We start from the raw sequence: 24,170 nt of genomic DNA on the forward strand, positions 1-24,170 counted from the left end.
CAGCCGCTATAGTGATGTGTACCTAGGGGTGGCCCGGAGAAAGGTGAGTAGACCTGAGTCATCCCATGCTTCGCCCTACGAGCAACTAAGCAGAAGTTGGGGGATGGGGGAGGCTTGGCTAGCCCAGGCACCAGTCAGAGTGTGGGCCGGGCCACAATACAGCAACGCTGCCGAGTGGAGTCTGAGAGGCTCACTCGTGGCTTGTAGAGACCAGGAATATATGGAGGACGAGAGGGGAGACCACCGTGGGGCCTCAGCCTCCATTATGAGATAATGTAGTTCTGGGTAGGTGGCTGTGTGTGTGTGTGTGTGTCTTCTCTCCATTTCCCTCACTTACTTAGCATTTAACTTGGGGCAACTGTTCCTCAACACTAGGGGGACAGCCTCAGCCCGACAGTCCCTCAGCCAGCCCCTGGAGGGAGGACCATTGGAGGGAGGACCAGGGAGGGAGGGGAAGCCTCGCAGGGGGGCACTAGATTGAGGTTTAAGGGGTGTATTGGATGGAAGTGGGATGCGAGGGAGGGGCCGAGGGAGCTGCATCTCCTCCACTCCCCCACCGGCACCTGCCAGTGTCCTGGGTGTAACACCACCTGTTCAGGGCCCTTTCCACTTCTAGTGATGAAGTCGTTTCTCTGGGCTGTTATCTCTACAAGAGCAGATCTCCCTCGGAGCTAGCAGCTAAGTGTTTAAACATTTCACTTAGAATAAAACTCCAACTGCTGTCCTCATGTGGACTCTGATCATAGGGACCCTGTGGGTAGAACTGCTCCTTTGGGTTTCCAAGGCTATCGATCTTTCATGGGAGCAAAAAGTCTCATCTTTCTCCCCAAGGAGTGGCTGGTGGGCTCGAACTGCTGACCTTACGGGATTAACAGCTCCATGGGGAAACCCACTAGGTCACCTGGGCTTCTAGGGTAGCCTTTGTAAATGCTTAGAGCCCTTCCTCTTCTCACAGCTTGGATGGCATCTCCTCCAGGAAGCTTTCCTGGCTCAGGGTGTGCCAGGCCTCTATCCTGGGTCCCAGAGTCCCCCTGCTGTACACTCACCGTAGCAGACTTACTTTACTCCAGATACCTGACTCTGCCTTCCCTCCCACCCCCACCCCCAAGAGAGCTCTGTGAACACCTAATGATGAACAGCGGGGAGCAGCCACACCCAGTGCCGGGAGGACCTCTCCTTTTCTGAACCAGAATTGGCCTGGAAATGAATAAACATCCAGTGAGAATCAGGGTGTGGTTCCTCCGTTCCTTTGGTCAACAAGTCTACAGATAGTCACGCAAGGCATCAGGCTGGTGCCAGGACCCAGGTTCCCCGGGACCTCCTCTTAGCTGCAGAGAGGTTCAGAGACTTCCCAAGGTTATGGCCAGGCTTATACAGCAACCCCCCCCCAATTCCACTCCCCTTTTATAAGCAGGGGTGTCGCAATCATCAGTTGGTTCTCCACTGCCCCCGTGTGGTCATGCTCAGCGCCCGCTCAGCCTCCTCAATTGAGTCCCACGGGAGCCCCCTACCCTCATTGGCCTGCTCTGCAGGAGGGAAGGGGGCAGGCTATGGGGGAGGGGGTATGCTTCCCAGAGGGGAAGGCAACCGATCTGACCCACAGCCAGCGAGCTCAGCACCTGCCCTACTGCCCCCTGGAAGGAGAGCTGGCCACTCTGCCCTCCCTAGGTTCTGACCCTACCCTGAGGCCTAGCCCCAGCCTCTTTCTCTGACAGAGATCTCGACTGTAATAGAAGGGAGAGAGACTCTCTTCACCCACAATAGGACAGTCATTCCCCAGCTTTAAAACCTTCCCTTGCAGACTTACCTGGGACTCCAGCACCCTGGCCACGCAGATTCCTCCAGTTCCACTGTCAATCAGTCATGCTAGCTTCTGGGCCTTTCCTGTTTGCCCAGCATGCCTTCCCTGACCCCCAAACAGTAACCCCACCCTCCGAAGTGCCCCGTTGCCTTCACCTGTGGGTCCCTCTGCTGCCCGAGTCTAGAATAGGTGCTGAGCGACGACCGCTGAGGGCAGGGGTCAGGGAGGCTAGCAGGGGCACTTAGTGACTGGCCACTCCCCAGGACACCAGTGACTGTCAGGGACAGCTGGGCTGGCATCATCCTGGCCCTAAAGGGAGTGGTTTGGTGCCCAGGCCAGGGGCAAGGAAAGGCAGAGAGGCCAGATGATGACAGAAGAGACCCAGGGCCAGTGTGCAGGGTAAGCAGCAGCTCCTAAGGCTGTGGCCACTCCCTAGAACCTCAGGGTGGCCTGGCGCTGTGCCTGTCCTTGCGGGGCTCAGGGGAGGGATTCCACTTCCATGCCACGTAGTATCCAACCTGGGGTGGCTAAGGGACAGAACACCTTGACGCCTCAGAGAGAGACACGAGGGTGATCCTTCAGACAGCATGAAGATCACAAAACTCAGGGGCTGGTGTTCTCCCAGAAACACTTCCTAGGCCTTTCACTCCCCCCACCCAATGACGTGGATAAGTTGCAGCAGACCGGAAGAGCTCCCCCGCAGCAAGATGCAGATCTCCCACCCTGACCCTGGGCTCTGCCCAAAGAAGAGCATGGTGAGTCAACAGGGCCAGTCTTCCGGATGTCCACAGTACTCCCGACAGAGCTGATGATGTCAGGAAGCAGGGTCCCTGAGGAGCACCCCGAGTGTACCTAGAGGACACAGCCTATTTTAGGGCAGGGCCCACGCCTGCCCCGAGGTCAGCCGGGCCTTCTGTCAGGCCCTAGCTCACTTTTAGGACCATTCCGAGGAATGCGCTGAGTGGACGTAGGCCAGCTAAGGAGGACAGCCCTTCACTTCCCAGGAAGGCTTAGCAAAGGCAGTTTCCCCAAAGGCCTACGGTTGACAGGGGAGGCTGGATTCTGGAGGCCGGCTGAATACCAGGCCATTCTAACATAGACGTGCACCCATGCTAGGGCTCAGACCCCTCCCCAGGCCAGACTGCGCTTGCGGATCTACAGCAGTCCGTCAAGTAGCTGCCTGGCCAGGACTCCCTGAATGGTTGAGTCCTTGGGGGTATGAAGCTGGGGTCCCACCCAGGAGTGAGAGGAGAGGCACAAGAAGCTCCCACTGAGTACGGGTGTAGGGCTGTGCCAGTGTACAGGCCAGTGGGGCACCTGAGAACCCTTTCCGTGTGGCAGGGCTTTAGTGCCTGCCTCTGAGCAGTGGAGGGGGGTGCAGAGCAGGTGTGCACGTGCCCCAGTGCACGCGGAGGACTGCAGAGGAGGAGCCGGTGCCCGTGGGTGGGAGTGAGACGACTTGGTGAAGTGTGCACAGCGACAGGTCCCGACAAATGTCTTCCCCAAAGCATTTTAATGCACATACCAGCCCATAGCAGTCCCTGACTGCTGGCTGGGGAAGGCTAGCCACACCTGGAGGCTTCCAAGGCTCCCCCACCCCCGGCCCCAAGCAAACCAGGGAAGGCGGAGCCTGCACACATTCCCATCAGTAGGTGAGGGGCGTGAGGATGAAGAGGCGGTCTTCCTCTTTGCGGATCCAGCGCATCAGCTTATGGATGGCGTTCACGGCAGAGGCCTTGGTCCCCAGGGGGCTGTAGCACATGTAGAGCTCAAAGGCACCTGTCACCTGGAGGGGAAGAGGGGCGAGGCGCACCAGGTAGTTGGTCACCCAGGCTGGGGATCCCTCAGAGCCCCTGCCCAGAAGCCCAATGGGTCCCCGCTTTGTGGAGGGCTGCCTTACCCAGGCCAGGAGGTTCTCATTAGGCCCCGTGTAGTAGATGGTCTTGAGGGGGCGCGAGGCATTGTGGGCACGGCTGTGCAAGTACTGGTAGAGGCCCAACAGCCGCTCCTGCTCTTCCTCACTCGTGTATGGAGCCTCAATTTCAGGGCTGCAGACAGGAAGGCGGTTTGCAAGGGGATGACGTCTATTGCCTTCCTGAGAACTCTAGAAACACCGATTTCCAGCGTCTTTGCTCACCCTGGCTTGAAGAAGTCAGTCTTGACACTTGGGTGTCAAAGACTGAGCGGGACAGCTCTGAAATGGAGGTAATGACATGGGCACTCTGGGCCAAAAGGGGATTATGGGAGGAGAAACTGCCACACCTGGCCCCACCCCTCTGTCAAGGGAAGGGTTGCAGGGGAGAGGCTCTGCGGCCTAGGCTGAGGCACCACCAGGCTTAAGGCAGCACAGCTCCAGGACAAGAAAGGCAGGAAGGAGACCCGTGTTTTAGCTTCCTTCCTGGGAAAACTGGGCCTTTCCGGGCCTTCTGGGTAAGGAAGTGGAGGTTCATGGCCCCGGGAGGATGGTGAGGGGAGTCTGGATCCCTGGGGCCAGAGCAAAATAGATCCGGCGTTCAGATCCATTTCCAGTGGGGCTGTCAGCTTCAAGCTGCCCCTCCACTCACCTCAGGGCTCGGACATGACCAGTCCCCCCCCCTCACCCCTCCCCTCCCCATGTTCCTGTGCCTCCCTCAACCAGTGCCCCCAAAGCCCTCCCTCACCTGGTGAACAGTCCTGAGCTCTTAGATTTGTAGAGGAAGTGGCGCAGGTCTGGGATGCCCACTTGGGCCACGCTGTAGTAAGGCGTTCGCAAGGCCTCGCGCAGGGCCAGGTGGGCTCCACGCTTGCGCAGACGCTCCTGGAAGCGGCGCCGGCAGTCCGAGACGGCAAAGAAGTCCTCCCGATCGGTGGAAACCAGCAGCAGGCAGAGGTCAGTATCGGGCTCCAAGTACGAGATGTGGACGTGGAAGAAGCCGGCGGCGTTGAATTTGGGCAGGCACACGGGCGTCCAGGCCTCGCCCTCGCGGAAGGACGAGGACGAACTGATGAGGTTGAAGAGCAGGTGCAGATCGATGGGGTGCAGGAACTGGTCCTTCCGGCGCACGAGCGCCACCAGCTGGTTGCGCGCCAGCAGGATGGAGAAGACGAGGCTGCGCGCCCGCGCCTGCTGCAGGCTGGCGCTCACCACGTCGCGCACGGCGGCGGCCAGGGGCAGGCAGCGCGCCGCGCCCATCAGGAAGCTGGGGTCGCGGGCCATGAGCTGTAACAGGTTGTCGGTGATCCGCTCCGAGCCCGAGAGCAGGCGGCGCAGGTCGTAGTTCTGCTTCTGCTGGAAGATGTGGCTCAGCTGCGCGCCCGTTAGAAGGCTCAGGATCTGGTAGTAGATGTAGAGCAGCTCCTGCGCCAACTCCTGCGCGGACTGCCGCGTGCGCGCCACCGCCACCAGCACCAGGGGGCTCCGGCGTACGAACACCACCTTGTAGCCGTCTGAGGGTGGGAGGGTGGGGGGATGGGGGTCAGCCTTAGACCCGATTGGTCCTGCTGCTGGGAACCTGCCTGCCTGCCTTTCAGGCCAGCAGCCTCCTCCTCCTCCAGCCTCAGAGCTCAGCCTACAGTAGGTGCTTAAGGAAGAGGAGGATAAGAACAGAGGCCCCCTCCACTGCCCCATTTCCCTGAAGGCTGGTGCCTGCCATCTGCCCCATATAGACTGGCCGAATCTGAAACGTGGAGGCAGGCGGGCACTTCCGAAAGATCACATTCCCAAGCTAAGACAACTAACTGGAAAGGGTTGGGCAGGGATCAGGACCTGTTTTTTTTTTTTGGGGGGGGAGGGTGTTATCCACCCCTAGGCTATTCTCACCCATTTCAAGGGCAAAGCCCATGGCACCTTTGACCCTCACAAGAGCTCTTTGAGGCAGGCAGTGTTCCTAGCTCCTGTACAGAGGCTCAGAGAGGCAAAGGGATTTTAACTTGGCCAGAGAGTACATCCCAGCCCTCTAGTGCATCACTGGTCCCCTCCCGGGGTGGCTCACCTGCATGGATGGAGCGTATGGCGTTCTTGTCCGCCTCCAGGAAGGACACCAGGGCCACCATGACGCCCATGGTGCTGGAGAGCGCCTCCTCCGACCCGTAGCGGGAGTACACGGGTTTCCCGGCCTCACTGAGCACGAAGACATGCTTCTGGTGCAGGCGCCAGGCTTCAGTGGCATCCTCCTCATCCCCCTCCGTCGTGCCCTCCCTTGAGGGCTCTGTGGCTGGTCGCCCGGTTGCCCCCGGGGGCTCTGACCAGTCCTCAGAGCTGCCCGGCAGCATCTCCTCCTGCAGGTCACGGGCCACACCCGTTAGCTGGGTGCTCAGCTCACTGAAGTCCTGGCTGATCTGGCGCATGTCTGCAGGCAGTGGTGGGGCACTTCCAGCACCTTCCTGGGGGCTTTCCCCGGACATCTCGCTGGCCTCAGACTCAGTCAAGTCCTCATAGGACCGGGCGTGGACGAACATGGCACCCTCTTGCCCCGCACCTGCAGCCAAAGCATGGGTGTTTAGAGGGGAAGCGGCCGGCAGACATCCTCACCAGCAAGGTGCTTTCAATAGCCACTCTAATTTGGCCCTGCTGGGACCAAGCTTCTGTGTCTTCCCGCCATAGGCTGCCATGGATCCTTCGGTGTAAGCCTGCCGATCTCCTCCCATCACACTGCAAGTAAGACCCACCCTCCCACCACCATGGTGGCAGCTGGGATCTGGTTGCTTCCCTCCCTCCCTCCCAGCTTGCAGTCCATCGGAAGCCTCTCCTAGTCACAGAGGCCTTCAACCATGTGCTCCTGGAGCTCCCTCCACATGCCCCAGCCTCGGGACCTCTGAGCTTTCTGGTCAAATGACCCTTTCGCAGGGGTCGCCTGATTCATCACCATAGCAAAATTAGTGATGAAGTAGCAACAAAAATAATTTTATGGTTGGGGGTCACCGTAACATAAGGCACTGTATTGAAGGGTTGCGACATCAGGAAGGTTGAGGACCACTGCCTTAGAGGCACTCTCACCTGCAAGCATGCACCTCCAGCTCTCAGCTCAGATGTTACTTCCCCATCTGTCCCTCTTCCCTCTGTGCTTTCTCTTGAGCACTCGGCAGTTCCTCTTCCCAGCCAGAGTGGGGCTCCCGTGAGGGCAGGAACCTGGCTGTGCACTGCTGTGTGCCCAGTGCTGTGTTCACTGAAGTACCCTCAGGCGTAAGGCCTCCCCACCCCAATTCAGGCCAAGCTTCTTAACCAACTCCATGGTCATAGCTCCCCCAGGGCAGGGACCATGGTTGTTGTCCTTTTCTGATATTTTTTGTGCAGGCGTGTTACAGAACAGTGAAACAGATCTATTCTGAGTCTCTATTATAAACAGTGGCCCTGTGGGCACGAGACCAGCAGTTCAAACTCACTGACTGCTTTGTGGGAGAAAGACGAGGCAGTCGGCTCCCAGAGGGAGTTACAGCCTCAGAAACCCTGCGTGGGGTTGCTACGGGTTGGGACTGAGTTGATGGCAGGCAGTATTACAAATTTGGCATTGGGGACTCAAGTGTCCTTAGTTCAGTAGGTTCACAGTCCTGTGGAGGAGAGAGGTGATATTTCAGCCAAGAGCGGGCCAGGGAAAGCCAGGGAGGTACATTACACTAGAGCCCAGTGGTTCTCAACCTTCCTAATGTCTCCATCCTTTAATACAGTTCCAAATGTCATGGTGACCCCCAACCATAAAATTATTTCTGTTGCTACTTCATAACTATAATTTTGCGACTGCAATGAATCAGGCGACCCCTGTGAAAGGGTCGTTCGACCCCCAAAGGGGTTGGAACCCACAGGTTGAGAAGCGTTGCTGTAGAGGCAGGGGACAGAAGCTCCGCCTGGGTTTCACAGGGTGAGCGGCCCAGCAGGAGGTGGAGAGGAAGGTGAGACACAGACTGCTCCACGCAGTAGCCCCAAGCACCAGGCAAACATCCAACGCTTAAGTGCACACATGTGTGAAGGAGTGGCGTGGGAGAGAAAGAGTGACAGGGAATTCTAGTTGGCCTGTGGCTGCTCAGCTGTCAGCTTCCAGCGCTGCACCCCTACCTACCTGGCTCCATCCCCTGGGCCAGTCCTGGCGTGGGGCTCTCGGCTCTCTCCACAGTGTGCCCATCAGAAGGCGCCAAAGTACCATCCGGGCATTCACTGCTTCTCTTCCTCTGCACCTCAGCAGCCATCCTCCTGCTCCTATATGGGGCAAAGGGAGGCATTATGGGGGTGAAGGAAGAAGGGGGTGCCGTTGCCAGAGTCACTGGCCTACTGAATACAGTGAAGTCTATCCCTTTCCACAGCTGCTGTGGAAAGGTCCTCCTTTCCTGCCAGGAAGCTAAGGTCGCATGGGGATGAAGCGCTCGCTCTCAGCCTGGCAGCCACCAACCCAGCGCTCACCCGCTCCATGGCCTCCACCTTTGAGATGAGGGCTCTCTACTTGGCCCACACCTGCTGGGGTGACAGCCTTGGAGAAAAAGATCAACGTCCTCATTAAAGTAGTTGTGGTAGAGGGTTAGCCTTTCCGGCTTGGCTTGTTTGCAGCCAACACCAACATCAGGAGCCTTATTTGCAATCTGGGGGCTGGTCGGATCCCCGATAGCCATTCTGCACAGGGGGAGGCCCCAGCCTCCACTGCTGCCCCAGCCAAAGAGAAGAAGGTGGATGCAAAAGGAGACTGTGAGCACTCCAGTGATGGGAGTAATGGCATGGGCCTTGTTCTCTGTGACAAAGCCCCCTTGGGAATATGTTCAGTATGGAAACACACGCCTGTGCGTGCGCACGGGCACACACACACACACACACACACACACACACACACACACACAGCAAAGTGTCCTTGGCCAGGCTCCAGCTTACTCAAACTTCTGGTGAGCAGGTTCCGAGTATTTTCCTCTAGAAAATTAGGTATATTGTTCTTTTTCTGACTATGAAAGGAAGATAAATCCATTGTAGAAAACTGAGAAAATGCAGACGTGTAACGAGTAAGTTACCAGATTCCCACCACTCAGTCTCCAGCTCAACTTCGGTATGTTTCCTTCCGGTCTTTTTAACGTGGGTATAACTCATAACTTGCTGATGCTTCCGGAGTGCCTAGGAGGCAAGCTAAGAATTATAGCTGGATCAAGTTGTCTAGTGCGGCCCGCTCCTCTCTGCCGAGGTTTATCAGAGGGAACAGCCTAAGAGAGCACACATGTAACGCCCAGGGTCCCCACAGGAAGGAAGCACTGGGCCTGGGCACTGAGAACAATTCTGCATCCTTGGATCTTTTACTGCGCATTACAGCATGACCATTTCCCCCTCCACACCCGGGTATCGAGAGTGCTCATGCTTTGGGGGGACAATTAGGAATCTGCAGAGAAGGGAACGATTCACAGTTAACAGGCTTGATTGACTTCAGGTGGAAGCCTCGCTTTTCTCCGGATACTCTTTTGTACCCTTTGACCTTGGGTCTTTCAGATGAAAAACAACTCCAGACAGGACAGTTCTCAGTGACCACTGGATGGCCACACCAGACTCACTGGTCCCAGGGTCCTTCCTCAGCCTCAGGGTCAGGTGGGGGCAGCCACAAGTGAGCAATAGGGGGAACTAAGCTGAAGGGCCCAGATGAGGCCAGCCTCGGGCAGGGCCCATGAGTGGCAGGCTGTGGGGTCTTAGGGAAGGGGTTCCATCGGAGGCTCCCCTTTAAAAGGGCAGCTGGTGTCTCCTGTCTCCTGAGAAGGATGCTACAGGGACTGTTGGGAGCGTGTACCTAGAGCAGACTCCACCCCTGCCCTCCCAGAGCACAGGGCCCTGGGAGAATACCTGGCCTTGTCCTTTATTGGTTCTGTGACCTTGCTCAAGTGGCTCCACCCTGACCTTGCTTTAAGAAACAGGAAGAAAAGAGCTCACACAGAGCCCCCTCATGACTGAAGCATGAGGCTACCTGGCCCCTGGCACCGTCAGCTGCCCTAGCTTATCTGTGCCCAAGACCCTGCTCTGGACCGCCCACAGCTCCTCTGTAGGTGCCCAAAGAACGGACTGCCAAGCTCCTTTTTGGGGGATGGGGGGCATTTTTGTTTTAAACCACCGAATTCTTTCTTTGGATGAATCTTTTGTAGAAGCTCCAGTGCCAGCAGAGAGACAGGAAGGAAGCTAGGTTGCAGAAGTTAGGGGACTGCTGGGCAGTGGTACTGCCCCATCCACACAAAGCAGGACCACCCATCTTTCGGGAGCCTAGGTGGTCCTGCTGAGTAAGCTTCGGACTGCTTAGGACAGTGGTCCTCAACCTTCCTCATGCCGCGATCCTTTCATACAGTTCCTCATGTTGTGGGGACCCCCAACCATAACATTATTTTCGTTGCTACCTCTTAACTGTCATTTTGCTACTGTTATGAATTGGCGACTCCCGTGAAAGGGTCGTTCAATCCTAAAAGGGGCTGTGACCCACAGGTTGATAACCGCTGGCTTATGGCAAGGTTGGCAGTTCAAACCTACCAGCCCCTCTGTGGGAGGGGACCCTAGATAGAGCACTGAGAGTTGGAATCAACTTGATGGCAGTGGATTTAGAATGTATCAACTTTGGGAGAATTTTTTTTTTTTGGGGGGGGGCGGTCCATAATGAAGAGTTAGGCTTCCTGGAAAGGGTCAGAGCCCAGAAAAATCAAAGTCTAAGACACCTTACCTGACAAACGGGCCAGATGAGCTGAGAAGCAACATGTCCTCCAAGATACTCTAGGAAGGGCTCCTTTGACGCTCAGGCCCGAGAGGCCATCGCAGACAGACCAGAGTGGCCCCTGCCATTCCACACGATTCGGGCAGTAGGTGGTAAGGGTAGTAGGGCATGCCTAGGTCTTGAGCCAGAAACCCCAGAGCACATGAGGGTGCCAAGTAGGACAGGACTTCACAGAGCTGTCCTGGACACCAAGGAGAGAGTGACCTCAGAGACAAGAGTCTGCCCTGACCAGGTAGAGGATATGCTGCTATGGATAGTCCCAGCATTACGGGCAGGGCTTCTGGACCTGGGTCCCTGGTCGTAGACCTGGATTGGCATGTGCCTTTCTATTTCCCCCTGGGGAAAGGATCCAGAACCACAATTGTAAAGGGAAATGCCCCCACATTCTGATATGAATGCCCTTCCCCCTTGTGGCAGTGATATCATCTCCTGTCAACTTGGAGCGAAGGGGTGGAGTCTAGCCTGTCAATCAGGCCATAGCCAATGAGGCCTCTGTGTGGGCGTGGCCTTCTGCTGAGGATTCTGGGGACTCCTGTCTTCCTCCCTGGGCGTGGGACACATGCTTTCTCTTGGCATTCACATTCCTGTTGACAAGCCACATGGAGACACACTGATGGCAGCCAGAGCCCTGGAGCTGGAGGAGCCATGTGGCGGCACGCCAGCATGGAGATGCTTCCACTGCCACTGGATCCACAAGATTTTCCACCCACTGGCCTGTGATCGTCCTACATTTTGCATCATTGCAGGTGCTGTGTGAGTCTGAAGAGGGATTTATGGACTGGTATCGGACATATGGGCTAACATCAGATTTATGGACTTGATCTGGACTGGGCTGGGATGTTTTCTTAACATACGATTACTCTTTGATATAAAGCTCTTTCTTACACATACATGAGCCTCCCTGGATTTGTTTCTCTAGTCAACCTGGCTACACACCCCTCCTCCAGCCAGCCACTTCCTGCCTTCTCTCCTCAAAACTTGTCAGACTCCGTGTTCACAGAGAGGCAACCTCACCTTTCATTTCACTGAGGAAGACGATGCAGCTTCCACAGATGCCCCCCCACCTCATCCCACCTGCTCCCCCCACCCCCCACGGGCCCACTCTTCTCCATAAGTGCCCCGGTTCCATGCCCCTCAGCTACCCAGTCCAAGGCTTCAGCAGCTGTCTCTCCCTCTGCGCGATCAGCATCCTCCCCTTCTCTCCATGCTGGCACCAAGATGTGGACATCTCTTCCATATCCCAAACACCCTCCCTGGGGCGTGTCCACGTGGTGACCATTCAATCAGTTGCACTTAGGGTTGGTGGACGTTTCTGTATTTCGGCATGATTTTGCTTAGGAGGTTACGACAAAACAAGCCTCCCCCTCACTCTACGTTACCCTCCACCTACCACCTCATGTTCCAGCCTCCCGTGTTAAAAGAAAGAACTAAACAATACTTAATAGGTGTATTAGTCAGGTTAGATGAGGCCAAATGTGCCGAAAATGGTGGATGTCTCACACTTCCGGCGTACTGTTTCACAGAGGCAAAGTCTGCCCTGTGTCTGGCAGCAATCTGGAGCCAGCAGCTCCCTCCCATGCATTAAGTACGGACTCCAGACCAGGAGCATCTTGGAGCTCTGCCACATGGAACACGTGCCTTTCCTGTCACCTGGCAAGGGAAGGCAGAGCTAGAGGGGCCTAGTGACCTGGGGGTTTAAATCTATTTTGTTGTATCCGCCCAGTTCCGGCATGTGCAATCCAGAGACCCTGATGACATCCAGATGGTGCAGTCACCCTTACCTTCCTTTGCCAAGTCATCCTTCTGTCATTAACACAGACTCGCTGCCCCTTAATGTCCCGATCTGATCTTTTGAGTTGCTGTTGTCAACTTCTTCCCACATAGTTTATAAAAGAGTATAAGGCTCAAGGTAAACTTTTTGTTTGTTTTAGTTAAGCAAAACCATTGTTTGGTTTGAAGAACTTCGGGGAATGTTTTGGGCTCAAGGTTTAAAGATGATCTCAGCGGAGCCGTTTCCTGGTTTCTACAGCCTCCATCGCTCCAGAAAGCCTGGAGTCTGTGAGAATTTGAAATTCTGCTCTGCATTTCCATCCCCATTTTTTATCAAGATTCTGCTGTAGAACTTTCGATCAAAATGGTCAGTAAGAGTGGCTGGTTTCCAACTTCTGGTTTCCAGCTCTTACCTACTGCAGCCTGGTTAAGCCAGAATTAGCCAGATAGCCAGGTGGGGCTGGAAAGTGTGGGGAGCTCAGGGATAGCTGGCAAACAGGAAGTGCCTCTGTCACATACAGCCTCCAGCTGCTCCCATCCCAGCTCAAGCCCACCACCATCGCTCCCACACTGTTCCCACCAAGGGTGCCAACGACCGCCCCTCCTCCCTCGAAGTAACACCTGTTTATTGTGCGGGTAATTAGGTGAGGCTGATTCATGGAGACTCTCTGCAAATCACCGGGTCCTATGCCATCCTTGTGGAGCCTGGTGTTACAGCCACTGTGCCGCTCCGCCTCCAGAGGGTCTTCCTCCATTTGCCGACCCTCTACTTTGCCAAGTATGATGTCCTTCTCCAGGGACTGACCCACCTAATCTGGTTGATTGTTTCCTGTCTCTTGAAATACTTGCTCCTCTCAGCTTCTCACAAACCACTCTCCTTTCTTGGTCTTCTTCGGCCCCACGGATCGCTCTCTCTGAGCCCCCTTTATAGTTCCTTTTCTAGAGAGAAAACCAGAATTTGGTCCTTGGAGCCCTTTTCTGTCTTCTTTCATCCTGTGGTGATCTCATTCCCTCTCACAGGTTTCAAATTCCATCCATTTAGATGACTTGACTTTTTATTTCTGGCCCCAATCTCTCTTCTGACTTCTCAAGGCACAAGCCTCCAATTGTCTACAGGACGTTTGCCCTCGCCTGTCTGATCATCATCTCAAAGTCAGATGTCCAAAACCGAACTTATCATCCCAAAACAAAAACACTTCCTCCTGCAGTTTTTACTATCTCAGTGAAAGATGACTCATCCTTCTGGTTGTTCACCCCAAAACCTTGGAATCATCCCCTCCCCTCTCTTCCCCCCCACCCACCTCTAGTACCCAACCATCACCAGACCCTATCAGCTAGACGTCAGAATGCACGCCTACGCAAGACAACATCTCTCTAAATGACACCTCCCTATACAATGGCGCTGGGTAGTGCCCATCTCCAGGTCTTCCTGCCTCTGTGATTCCCCTCCCACACGGAGCAGGACCAATCTGGGTAAGCAATAGCGGGGTGTGAGCATGACACTGTGTGACTTCTGACCCTAGGTCATAAAAGACACAGTGGCTTCCACCTTGCTCTCTTAGCTCACTCTCTCAGGGAGGTTACCAACCATGCGGTGAGGATACTCAAGCAGCCTGTGGAGAGAGACTGGGGACTCCTGCCAACAGGCAGTGCCGAAGACGGGAGTGAGCATTTTGTAAGCAAGCCATGCTGACATTCCTAAGTCCCAGTCATGCTTTTAGATGGGAGACTCTCAACTTAAACCGTCCAGCCAAGCTGCTTCCAAATTCTTGACCCACACAAATGATAGGAAACCATAAATATTTGTTGTTTTAAACCACTACATTTTGGGGTGACTTGTTAAATGCCAATAACTAACTAATACGCCAAACTGGTATTTAATAGATTCAACCTATGTTTACATATACATGTATGTAGGTTTACATATTCAAAACACCATCAGCCTTTTAACAAACTAATGCTCATTCGAGGCTCAAATTATAGATATAACTATACAATGCAGATCTCTTTAAAAAACAGAGCTTTACAGTTTACAGAGTACTTAACATTTTGTTTATTTAAGAGGACTTTTCCATATATATTTATATATTAAACTTGTATTTCAAACATTCGTGTGAGTCACAGAGTACTGTGATAAATTCATTGAAACCCTTATTGAACAAAAAATGTCCCAGGAAGCCTTTGTTTCTGGACCTAGCTTCCATCTGGGTTAGAGACAACCGAAGGTGGTGTTTCTGTCTCTACGTCTGCCCTGAAGAATTCGGAGCCCTTCGCTTTATGCCACCTCATCGAGGCACTCAAACTGTGTTCCTTTTAAATGTTCCTTGAGTCTGGGGAACAACAACCACTGAGGGGCAAGATCAGGGCTCTAGAGTGGATGGGGGGGTGGGTTTCCCACGCAATGTCCGGACAGCCCTGGCCACCCTCCTACAGTGAGCAGGCGCACTTGTGAGGGTCAGGAATTCTCCATGCAACTCTCCTGGCCTCCTTCTCACCAGGGCGGCTTTCAGTTTTCTGAAAACTTCACAATAAGCCCACCACATGCTCGCCTTGGGTCCTTCAAGAAAACCTATGAAGATGGTCCCTTTGGGATTCAAAAATGCAGTTGCCATCACCTTTGGAGCTGACCTCTCCGCCCAGCAGATTCCCTCAGAAGCCACAGTTTGGATTGGACTTTAAACAAAACAAAACATCCTCATGAGACTGAAGCCACCCCCCCACCCCCCCCACCCCGGGCTACAGAGACTTGTGGAAGCACATTTTGTTGGGCATAAACCATGCAATGTATATTGCTTCTCAGCCTTTTGGCTAAGATCAAATGTAAACCATGCATGTATGGACTAGAGCCCTAGGAGGGACACTTTTTCACCTACCCTCACACGATTGATAGAAGATCACTGATAGCCAGTACAAGGGACTGACCGATCTCATCATGACTGCCCCAGGCACTAAGAGGCATGACACCTGCCTCAAAGCAACAGACACTGTTGTCATGGGGAGGGAATGGTTTCAGCATTTCATTTCTGGAAATTAAAGTTCATTTCACACACACACACACACACACACACACACTTATGGATTACATATGTCCTGTGCTGCTATCACAACACATTTATTCTTACTGAGCATATGGATTAGAAGTAGCTCCCCTTACACACCGATTCTGTGGTCGTGCCATGAAAATCACCTATTTCCCACAGAATCTAGCTTTCACTTTAGGAAAACTGTTGGTGATTTGGGGTTGCTATGTCAAGCATCACAATTTTCCCATTTTAAATGACGTGAAATTAAGACACTCTGGAATGGTGTCCAGGAGGCTGTCTAACTTTCATGGAACAGACTCCTGATAGTGAGAAAGGCCTATATTCGCAATCTGACCCCTTCTCACCCCCTTCACCACAAGTCCACTGGTTCAAGCTACCACTCTCTCTCCCCGACTGCTGCAACAATGTCTTCAGCAGTCTTCCCACCTCTGGCCTTGTCCCTGCAGTGTGTCCTCACAGCACTCAAATGGATCCTCTTGAAACAGACATCGGATCCTATCACTTATCTGTCTCCTCTACCCACTCTGCTCCAGCCCAGTCCCATTGGCCTCACAGCTTTCCTTTAGGATCCTGAGCACTCTTTCAGGTCAGAACTTGGCCCATCCTGATCTTTCTGCCTGGATCATGCCTCCCGGCTTTGCTCCCTGCCTCCCACCTTACCTCTTCCACTGCCTGGTGAGATAGCTGCTTGACTATCACCTCAGGTGCCTCAGGTCTCCGCACCAGCGTTACCTTATCAGAGACAACTTTCTGCAATACCATGCTCCTTACCCTCCCATTCTACTTTCTCTCCATCAAAGGTCACCCTGTGACCAGGCGCGCTTTCACAATGACCAGCTCCTCACACAATAGTTTAATCCATGTTGGCCACATAAACATATTTGGAAGGAAGAGCTAAGATCTGAGGCTGAGCCGCATGGTCTCCACATTTAGAAGGTGGTCTCTGGAAAGAGATCCCCTGCTTGTGGGGACACTTGTGCCTAGTAGAACTCCCATATTCAGGAGTACTACCCTGGAATCACAGGCATCTGGGTCGGCCTGGCCCGGTTTTCTCATCTGTAAAATGAGGATAATAATAATAGGGCCAATTTCTTGGGTTGTGGAAGATTGGTAGAACCCGATAGCAGTGGGTTGGTTAGTCCACAGTAGGTATATATACTTAGTTGCTACCAGTACTGTATCACTATTATTCTCATTAAGCATTCATGCTAAGAGTGGTTGTCCTTACAGACTGATCCAGTGGTCTTTGCCATATGAATCAATGCTTTGAGAGTTTATTCAGCCTATGCCAGGCCCTGGGTGAACTGGCTATGGGAAACATGCTTCTGATCTCAAGCCAGAGGTGTGTGTGGCCTAGTGACCCACCCTGTGCTATCTGGCTGAAGAGCTACCTATGGCCCTAGGGCTAGGAGTTCCTCTAAGCTACCTCCCTGAATTGCAAGGACAAACTACTGGCTCTAGGTTGCTTCAGGAAAACTCTCCCGAATTCAGCTCCTTGATCTGTTCCATGTCCCTGACCTATGGCTTTGCACCTCTGGCTCAGAGATCCAAGGGGCTATACTACTAACCTGAGGGACTACTATCACCTGGTTCCCTGTGGGCCTCCCTTGGTCGAGCCCATCTGCTAGGCCACTTACATCAGAGATGCAGGTTCTGCTGGCTGGGAGCCAGTGAATGTCTCCTGTCACCTGGGATCATTTAGCATCTCCAAGGTCGCTTACTAGGCAGCAGCTCAGATCACACAAAACTCTTGTCTGGACATTTACTCTGGAAACTCAGGTAGGGGAGTCAAGTGACCCACATCAAAACCACCCCAATCCTCCATTGATGCCATAGCCTGAGTGGCTGACACTCCTGGGTGGCTGGACCTGGAGCAGTGGGACAAGGTGAGGTCCACTGGGACCAGCCCCAGATTCCCTCCTGGCGACTCTTCTCATGTAACTTCTCTGGGAGCCCTCAAACCTTGCTACTTCCCCTAGGAGTGCTCCTAGGACGCCTGGAAGCCAAGCAAGTCGGCTCACACTAGAAGGGGGAGGGGCATGCAAGGGCCCCACCCTCCTGGGTTCTACAACCTTTGCTCCCTAGTTCAGGTTACACCTTCAAGCTTCCGGGAGTGGTCTACCTGGGAGGGGGGCACAGCAAATAGTGGTGGATACACCGCAGACAGAGCCCGGGTGAGGTTGTCTGCCCTGCGGATTCTTCAGCGATGGTTACTCCTTCAGGCAGAGAACACGGCCTGATCCTCGTCCCTGCTGACAGCCACTCCCCTCTCTGACAAAGGCTGCTCACTTTCTCCCAGCAAACTTGAGTCCAGAAAGGGTGACCCAGCTGATCAAAGAGGCATTTCAGACTTCCCCGGCCAGGGCACCTGACAGCAGCGTCTCCCACTCCAGGTCTTCCTAAGGGCTGCACAGCTCACCCCACTGTCCCCTCGGAAGCTTTTTGGGAAGATGCTCTGTGTGCCCTAAGGAGCGGTGGTATCGGGTCACAGTCCCAGGAAGGACCTCGCCCTCCGAAAGGGTGGGTTCCAGGCCTTGCCTTTTGTATCTCCCAGACGGGGGTGCTAGTGGAATGTAGGAAGAAGACCCAGTCCTCAAATCGTAGACAGCAGGGCCCCCAGGCTGGAAGCCCTCTTTCTCCAAGGATGAGAACATTCGGGTCTCTCAAGAGCCCCCAGGCCACGTGGGTTGGCTGTCCGACTCACCTGTTTCTCCAGTGGGGGGCTGAGGGGGGGGTGCAGGACGCACAGAAAGTGCTGGTCACAGCCCTCTGCTGGGCTCTTGGAGGGGCACGAGGGTCCGGCCCGGTCTCGCCTCAGAGCGCAGAATCGCGGGGCCACGCTTCCCTGCGGACGCAGACATGGCCACAATGCGGACACTGTGTTCTCCAGCCGCCCCTCTGCTCGCAGCCAGCTCAGGAAGACAGCGCGCTCCCGGCTCTCGCGGCGGAGGCCCGGCTCCAGGTTCCCGGCCCGGTCCGCTCCCGGGGTGCATTGTGGGAAATATAGTCCGCCGCCCGCGGCGCCAGCAGGACGACTCCGTGCGCCCGGTCCCGGCGGCGCAGGGGGCGGGACCTGACCGGGCAGGGGTGTGGCCTCGCTAGGCCCCGCCTTCTGTCACGAGCCGGCCGGGGCTCCCCAAACTCCGCGCCGACTCTCGGCCTCTACACACGAGCCAGTTCGAGATTTATTTCAAGAATTTCTTTCTCTGTTTCCTCTCGTGCTTGGAGAAAGACCGTAAGTGTCATAGTTTGTGTAAGTGTCAGCCCTCTAAGGGTCAACGAGATGGGTTGACGCAATGCAACAGTTGTGAGGATGTATACGGGGGTCGCTATGGGTCAGAGGCGACTCGTCAGCAACGAACAACCACATTAGTATCATTACACTTAAGGGAAGCGCGCATGTGCAAAAGCTACTCTGATCCACGTTTTAACATACTCCAGAGCAGTAGTTTTCACTCAGATAGCACATGGGGGACGGCGGGGAGTAAGTTAAAAAGTTCCTGCAAGTGTGAGTTTATTCTAAACAAGACGTGTTTAAGCACGCCCTGCGGCGTCAGTGGATGACTGCAGACGTGTTCGCTCAGTAGAACACTTCTCCAAGTCTCACTGGGGAGCCTTCAAGAAAAATGATACTTTGTTGTGCCATAAGCAAAAACGATTTTGAGGGCAGGGCTCATACCAAATGTTAACAAAACTCAAGTTGATATCTTACTAAACCATCGAAAGTTTGCAACAAGTTTACGGGAACACTGTCTCACATAAAACAACATTTTGAGGTTGGGGGTGCCTCAAGCATTTTAAGGAAGGAAGACCATCAACGTAAACGCACGAAAGAACTTTGGCGCTCAAGTCCCAAACCTGACTGAAGGAGACCATTGATGTGATGTCTGGGGACAGTGGGGGTTTCACATCCCTCGGCACTGCCAGTTTTGGCCTTCACCAGCTTTCGACTTGATGGATGCCAAAAGCATTATTTGGAGATGAGCTAGCTCAAGAGCGTATCTTTCCATCAGTCCCTTCCACGAGATAAAAACTAAAAAAGATGATTTTATGAAACAAATGGCAACCAGGGATGCGTCTTGGATCTACCAGCATGATTCAGGGTGCAAGGTCCCATGAAAATAGTGGGTTTTGAGGGAATCTCTTGGGTCAGCTAAGTTCAGGGCAGAGAGGACAGCTCAGAAGGTGATGGCAACTCATTTTTGGCATTCCAAAGGGGAAACCTTGAGACTCCCTGTTACCAGATTGAGGGTATGAATCTTACCCTAATCTCTATACATCACATCAGACCACATTTGGGATTAGGAGGATGAATAGAATGGTTTTTCTTTTACAACTAAGTTTTAGAGATTCAGAAACTGCATTGATGAGGCCAGGAAAGTAGCACCAAGGAATTTTCCCCCATCACTACAATGGATCTGGTCATTCTTTGACGGTAGTGTGATGGTTAAGTTTTTCTGTCGACTTGGTATACCGAGAAGATAGACATGGAGTCCAACCTATCAATTGGGTCACAGCCTAATGACATATCCCCAGGGGTGTGGCCTATTTATAGGAGACCTGGTGGGGAGTTGGTCTCTCTCACTTGCCCCTCTCCTTCCGGCTTGATTGGTCGGTAGTCGCCACGTTTCTGCAGACCTTGAAGCACCCACCGGCCGTGACCTCTCAGCTTCCCCTTTGTCTTCCTGCTTCGTCAAGTGGCAGCTGGGAGTCCTGAGGGACCCCCAGATAGCATCTGATGCATGGACTGGGTTGGATTAGGCTGGGCTGCTTCCTTGAAATACATTTATTTCTTTAAATGTTTTTTAAAATGAATGATCATTTTATTGTGGGCTCTTACAGCTCTTATAACAACCCATACATCAATTGTATCAAATCCATTTGTACATAGGTTGCCATCATTTTCAAAACCTTTTCTTTCTGCTAGCGCACTTGTTATTAGCGCCTCTTTTTTCCCTCCCTACCCCACCTTCCCACCCCAATACATTTCTTTCTTTTTTTTCACCTTATCTTTGTTTTTGATTTTTATTAAAAGATCGTTTTATTGGGAGCTCTTACAGCTTTTATAACAATCCATTCACCAACTGTATCAAGCATATTTGTATATATGTTGCCATCATTATTTTCTAAACATTTACTTTCTATTGAGCCCTTGGTATCAGCTACTCTTTTCATACATATGAGTGGCACTGATTTTGTTTTTCTAGAAAATCCAGCAGAACACAGCTAGCAAAGGCTATCCTATGAGAATTTCTTTAGGGAATCTCTTTATACTACAGTCCAAATCTCACCCCTTCAGACTTCTTTCTAGTCCCAAACCCCAAAAGAACATGTAAGAGGAACCCACTTTGAGTCCCTCAAGTCTGTCAAAGTTTATGCCATTTTGACATGGTGTAAATCAGAGAGCACAGCATTCTTGGGGGAATGCTTCACCCCAAACCAAACTTGCTGCCATCAGGTGAAGTCCAACCTATAGAAACCCTATGGGAAGAGTGCTGCTCCCCAGGGATTGTGGGGCTCTAAATCTTTAAAGAAGTAGGCAGACTCCTCTTTCTCCTGAGGAGCAGCTGGAGGGTTTGAACTGCTGACCTCGAGGTTAGCAGGCCAAATGCTGAAACCACCAGTTTAAAAGATGGAAAACCATCTTCTGAAATATGTGTTCTCATATTCTTTTGGGGGGGCGGGAGGTACGGTGTCATGTCTGATATAGTTAGTTCATTGTGGCAAACCTGGCCGATAAACACATGTGGGGTCAATTGAAGAGTGGAGGGATAAATGGCTTGGTGAGCCTCGTCTTTCTAGTTCTCGGGTCTCTTATTTTGTAATGGTTGGATCAAGGTGCAGCTGTCTTAGCCAGTTCCCTGCTTCAACTGGCAAGGCTGACTTCCTGCAAGACATCCCCAAGGAGAAGCCACATGGACCTACCCCGATGCAGCCCTGGGTGCTGGAGCAGCCATGTGGAGACCCTGCCAGTGCTGAGATGCTTACACATTCACTGACTCAGCTTTCCTCCTGCATCATGGTGTGTGTTTTGTGAGATGGAGGAGGACTTTGTGGATTGGTGTTAGATATATGGGTTAATAGTGGACTTGTGGGCTTGGGCAGCACTGGGTTGGGTAATTTTCTTGATGTGCACTTAACCTTTATCTAAAACTCTTTCTTATACATGAGTTTCTGTGGATTTGTTTCTCTAAAGTACCCAGACTAACACACATGTCCTTTTAAAATTGTGACTTAGGTGGGGGGGTTATACATCAGGTCACCATTTTGCATTCAGCATTTTCAACAACGTATGAGACTTTACACTGGTCTGTTTGGTTTCCCTCCCCAAGCTTTCGTCCCCCGTGCCTGCCTTGTGGCATCTTGCCTTCCCCTTCACCACAGTGGACACCTCTCTCCCCTCTAGCCTTATGTTCCTCTTTCCACCCTTCCCCTCCCACCCCAGGAGCCATCAAAGTCTATTTTGTTTGCTTGATGAGAAATAAATTACAGTGAGATCATACAGTAATTGTCCTTTTGGTGTTTGATGAACGTCGCTCGGCCTCACTTCCTCTAAGTTGGTGCCTGTGTGAAATGTTTCCGTTTCATCCTTCTTTGGTGATACATAGTATTCCATGGTGTGTATGTATCGATGCTCATTTATCCATTCTCCCACCTGGGAGCGTCGATGAGATCATGTGCGTCTTCTTGCTGTGATGAACATGGGTGGATTCCATCTTCTCCATTATCTGCCCATTTGTCCCCATCTCAAGTCTCAGGCTTTCTTTTTTTTTTTTCCTGATCAGTGCCCTTGCTTTAATTTTCAGTTTGAGGTTGAGCATAATTGGCCACATAATTCAGCCACTCTAAGATTCTGGACTTGGTTTTCCGCAGTACCAGCTCCGTTGCTACAGGACACACGCCTGTCCCTCAGAGCATGAAGGACAAGTTACAGGTTTCTTCTACAGAGCTGGAGCTGTGACTCAGAAGCCCTGAGCTCATCTCTCTGTTTTGCCATTTTGGCTAGTGAAAGTGGGACCGCAAGCCAGATCGCAACTTCTCATTCTGATACAATGGTAGAGAAATATCCGAAATGTACTCACCCAGAGCCTTTACCCTTCACAAATAATTAATCTTTTTTTTTATGCAACACTTCACGAATTTGCATGCCCTCTTCGATCAGGGGCCACACTAATCTTCTTTGTACTGTTCCGATTTTAGTATATATGCTGCTGAAGCAAGCACAACACATATTTAATCCATTAATGGTGATATTTTACATATTTTATTGCCACCTTATGCCATGAACTAGTAGTGCCGTTTTGACTACTGGAGGAAAAGTGATCCAGGCCTTTGAGACTCGCTATACTTGAGAACCAATTTTAGATCTATTGATCTTTACAATATTTCCCCCCTAGAAACACTCTTAGTACCAAATGTCTTAGAGAAGCCAAACCAACCACACATACACACACACACACACACACACACACACACTTCTCTTGGTTCTCTAGGTGTGTTAGTCCAGGTAGACTAGAGAAACAAATTCATGGACACTCTCATATGTATAGGAAAGACCTTAAAAAAATTTAAAAAAGGAAAGAGCTTTATATACAAGAGCAGTAGAATATTGAGAAAACATCCCAGCCCAGTCCAGATCAAGTCCATAAGTCCGATATTAGCCCATGTGTCCAATACCAACCTGTGAAGTCCTCTTTTGCTCACAAAACACATGCAATGATGCTCAATGCAGGAAGATCACAGGCCAGTGGGTGGGAAGTCCTGTGAATCCAGTGGTGTTTTAAGCATCTCAGCACTGGCAGGGGTCTCCACGTGGCTTCTCTAGTACCCAGGGCTGCATCAGGATAGGTCCATGTGGCTTCTCCTCAGGGATGTCTCGCAGGATCATCCTTGTCAGTAGTGTCTCCAAGGAGGAAATACAGGGGTTCCCAGAATTCTCAGGAGAAGGCCATGCCCACACAGAGGCCTCATTGGGTAGATCTTGATTGACAGATCAGACTCCATCCCTTTATTCCTAATCCTTTTAAATTGACACCAGATTATGTAACTGCCACACTAGGGAAGCAATACCATATATATATATATATTCATTCCTCTCAAAGCTGATGAACCCAAGATTGGTTGGTAAGACAGTAGAATGCTGGCTCATAGGCTGCAGAGGATAACAAATCAAAGGTTAGCAGGCAATGTGGCAGGATGCTCGCTCAAGATCCAGAAACCAAAAGTTCCGACGAGGAGAGCTGTATGCAGGATCCAGAGCACACAAAATGCTAGAGAGCCTGGGTAGGCTGTCTGTAAATATCTAAGGTAGCCCCCTCCCCCCTTTGCATCCAATCAGAACTGTGGCCAGATTAAAGGTGTTGCATCCCACGTAATCCCCTTACATCAGTTCAGAGCACATAACTGCGTAACTGCCACATTATATTATTGTGTGACTGTCAAATCACAGAGGAGCCCGAGTAGCACAGTGATAACGAGTCAGGCTGCTAGCTGCAAGGTCAGCAGTTTGAAACCACTAGCTGCTCCAGGGGAGGTTGTCACAGCTCTCTGCTCATGTAAAGAGTTATAGTTTCAGAAACACACAGGGCAGTTCTACTCTGTCCTCAGGGCATCAAGAGTCGGCATTGACTCAAGGGCAGTGGGTTGGTTTTTCATTCTGGTCAAACCAGAGTATCACGGTTCAGCTAAGGTGACAGACAGCCTTCATCATCACAGTGTGGGATATGTCGAGAAGCAATAGTTTCACATTTTGGTATTTTTGTTTAATAAATCTCTCTGATTTTGTTGTAATACTTAAATTTAAAAAATAATTTTATTAGGGGCTCATACAACTCTTATCACAATCCACACATACATCAATTGTGTAAAGCA

At 52.2% G+C, this 24,170-nt stretch overlaps 1 protein-coding gene and 1 non-coding gene across 3 annotated transcripts; both read right to left on the reverse strand.

Annotated features, from left to right (window-relative positions):
* Positions 1–3,295: 3,295 nt before the first annotated feature.
* Positions 3,296–18,207, reverse strand: MON1A (MON1 homolog A, secretory trafficking associated). 2 transcript variants are annotated; one of them, XM_045297716.1, is made up of 6 exons: positions 18,004–18,207; positions 7,834–7,970; positions 5,773–6,258; positions 4,462–5,227; positions 3,702–3,849; positions 3,296–3,587 (listed from the first exon to the last, which is right to left on the reverse strand). In XM_045297716.1, the coding sequence occupies exons 2-6, from the start codon at positions 7,958–7,960 to the stop codon at positions 3,447–3,449; spliced, it is 1,668 nt and encodes a 555-aa protein (XP_045153651.1). In that variant the 5' UTR covers positions 7,961–7,970; positions 18,004–18,207; the 3' UTR covers positions 3,296–3,446. The 2 variants fall into 2 exon arrangements, with proteins under 2 accessions (XP_045153651.1, XP_045153652.1); XM_045297717.1 differs by lacking the exon at positions 3,702–3,849 and having other exon boundaries at positions 3,517–3,587.
* Positions 18,208–22,416: 4,209 nt separating this feature from the next.
* On the reverse strand, positions 22,417–22,523 carry LOC115872120. Its single transcript, XR_004047661.1, has one exon. It is a non-coding gene; the product is annotated as a U6 spliceosomal RNA (small nuclear RNA).
* Positions 22,524–24,170: the final 1,647 nt, after the last annotated feature.

This window comes from Echinops telfairi, unplaced genomic scaffold (genome assembly GCF_000313985.2).
Source record: "Echinops telfairi isolate 266 unplaced genomic scaffold, ASM31398v2 ScPeMD7_7420;HRSCAF=8458, whole genome shotgun sequence".
NCBI classification, from domain to species: Eukaryota; Metazoa; Chordata; class Mammalia; order Afrosoricida; family Tenrecidae; genus Echinops; species Echinops telfairi.

Bases quoted from the DNA above. Each gene is read 5' to 3' on its own strand.
- MON1A (XM_045297716.1), bottom strand. From the start codon at position 7,960: ATGGCTGCTGAGGTGCAGAGGAAGAGAAGCAGTGAATGCCCGGATGGT. The intron at 5,228-5,772 runs GTGAGCCACCCC...TCCCACCCTCAG, and splicing joins CATACGCTCCATCCATGCAG to ACGGCTACAAGGTGGTGTTC. The intron at 3,588-3,701 runs GTAAGGCAGCCC...CTTCCCCTCCAG, and splicing joins ATGAGAACCTCCTGGCCTGG to GTGACAGGTGCCTTTGAGCT.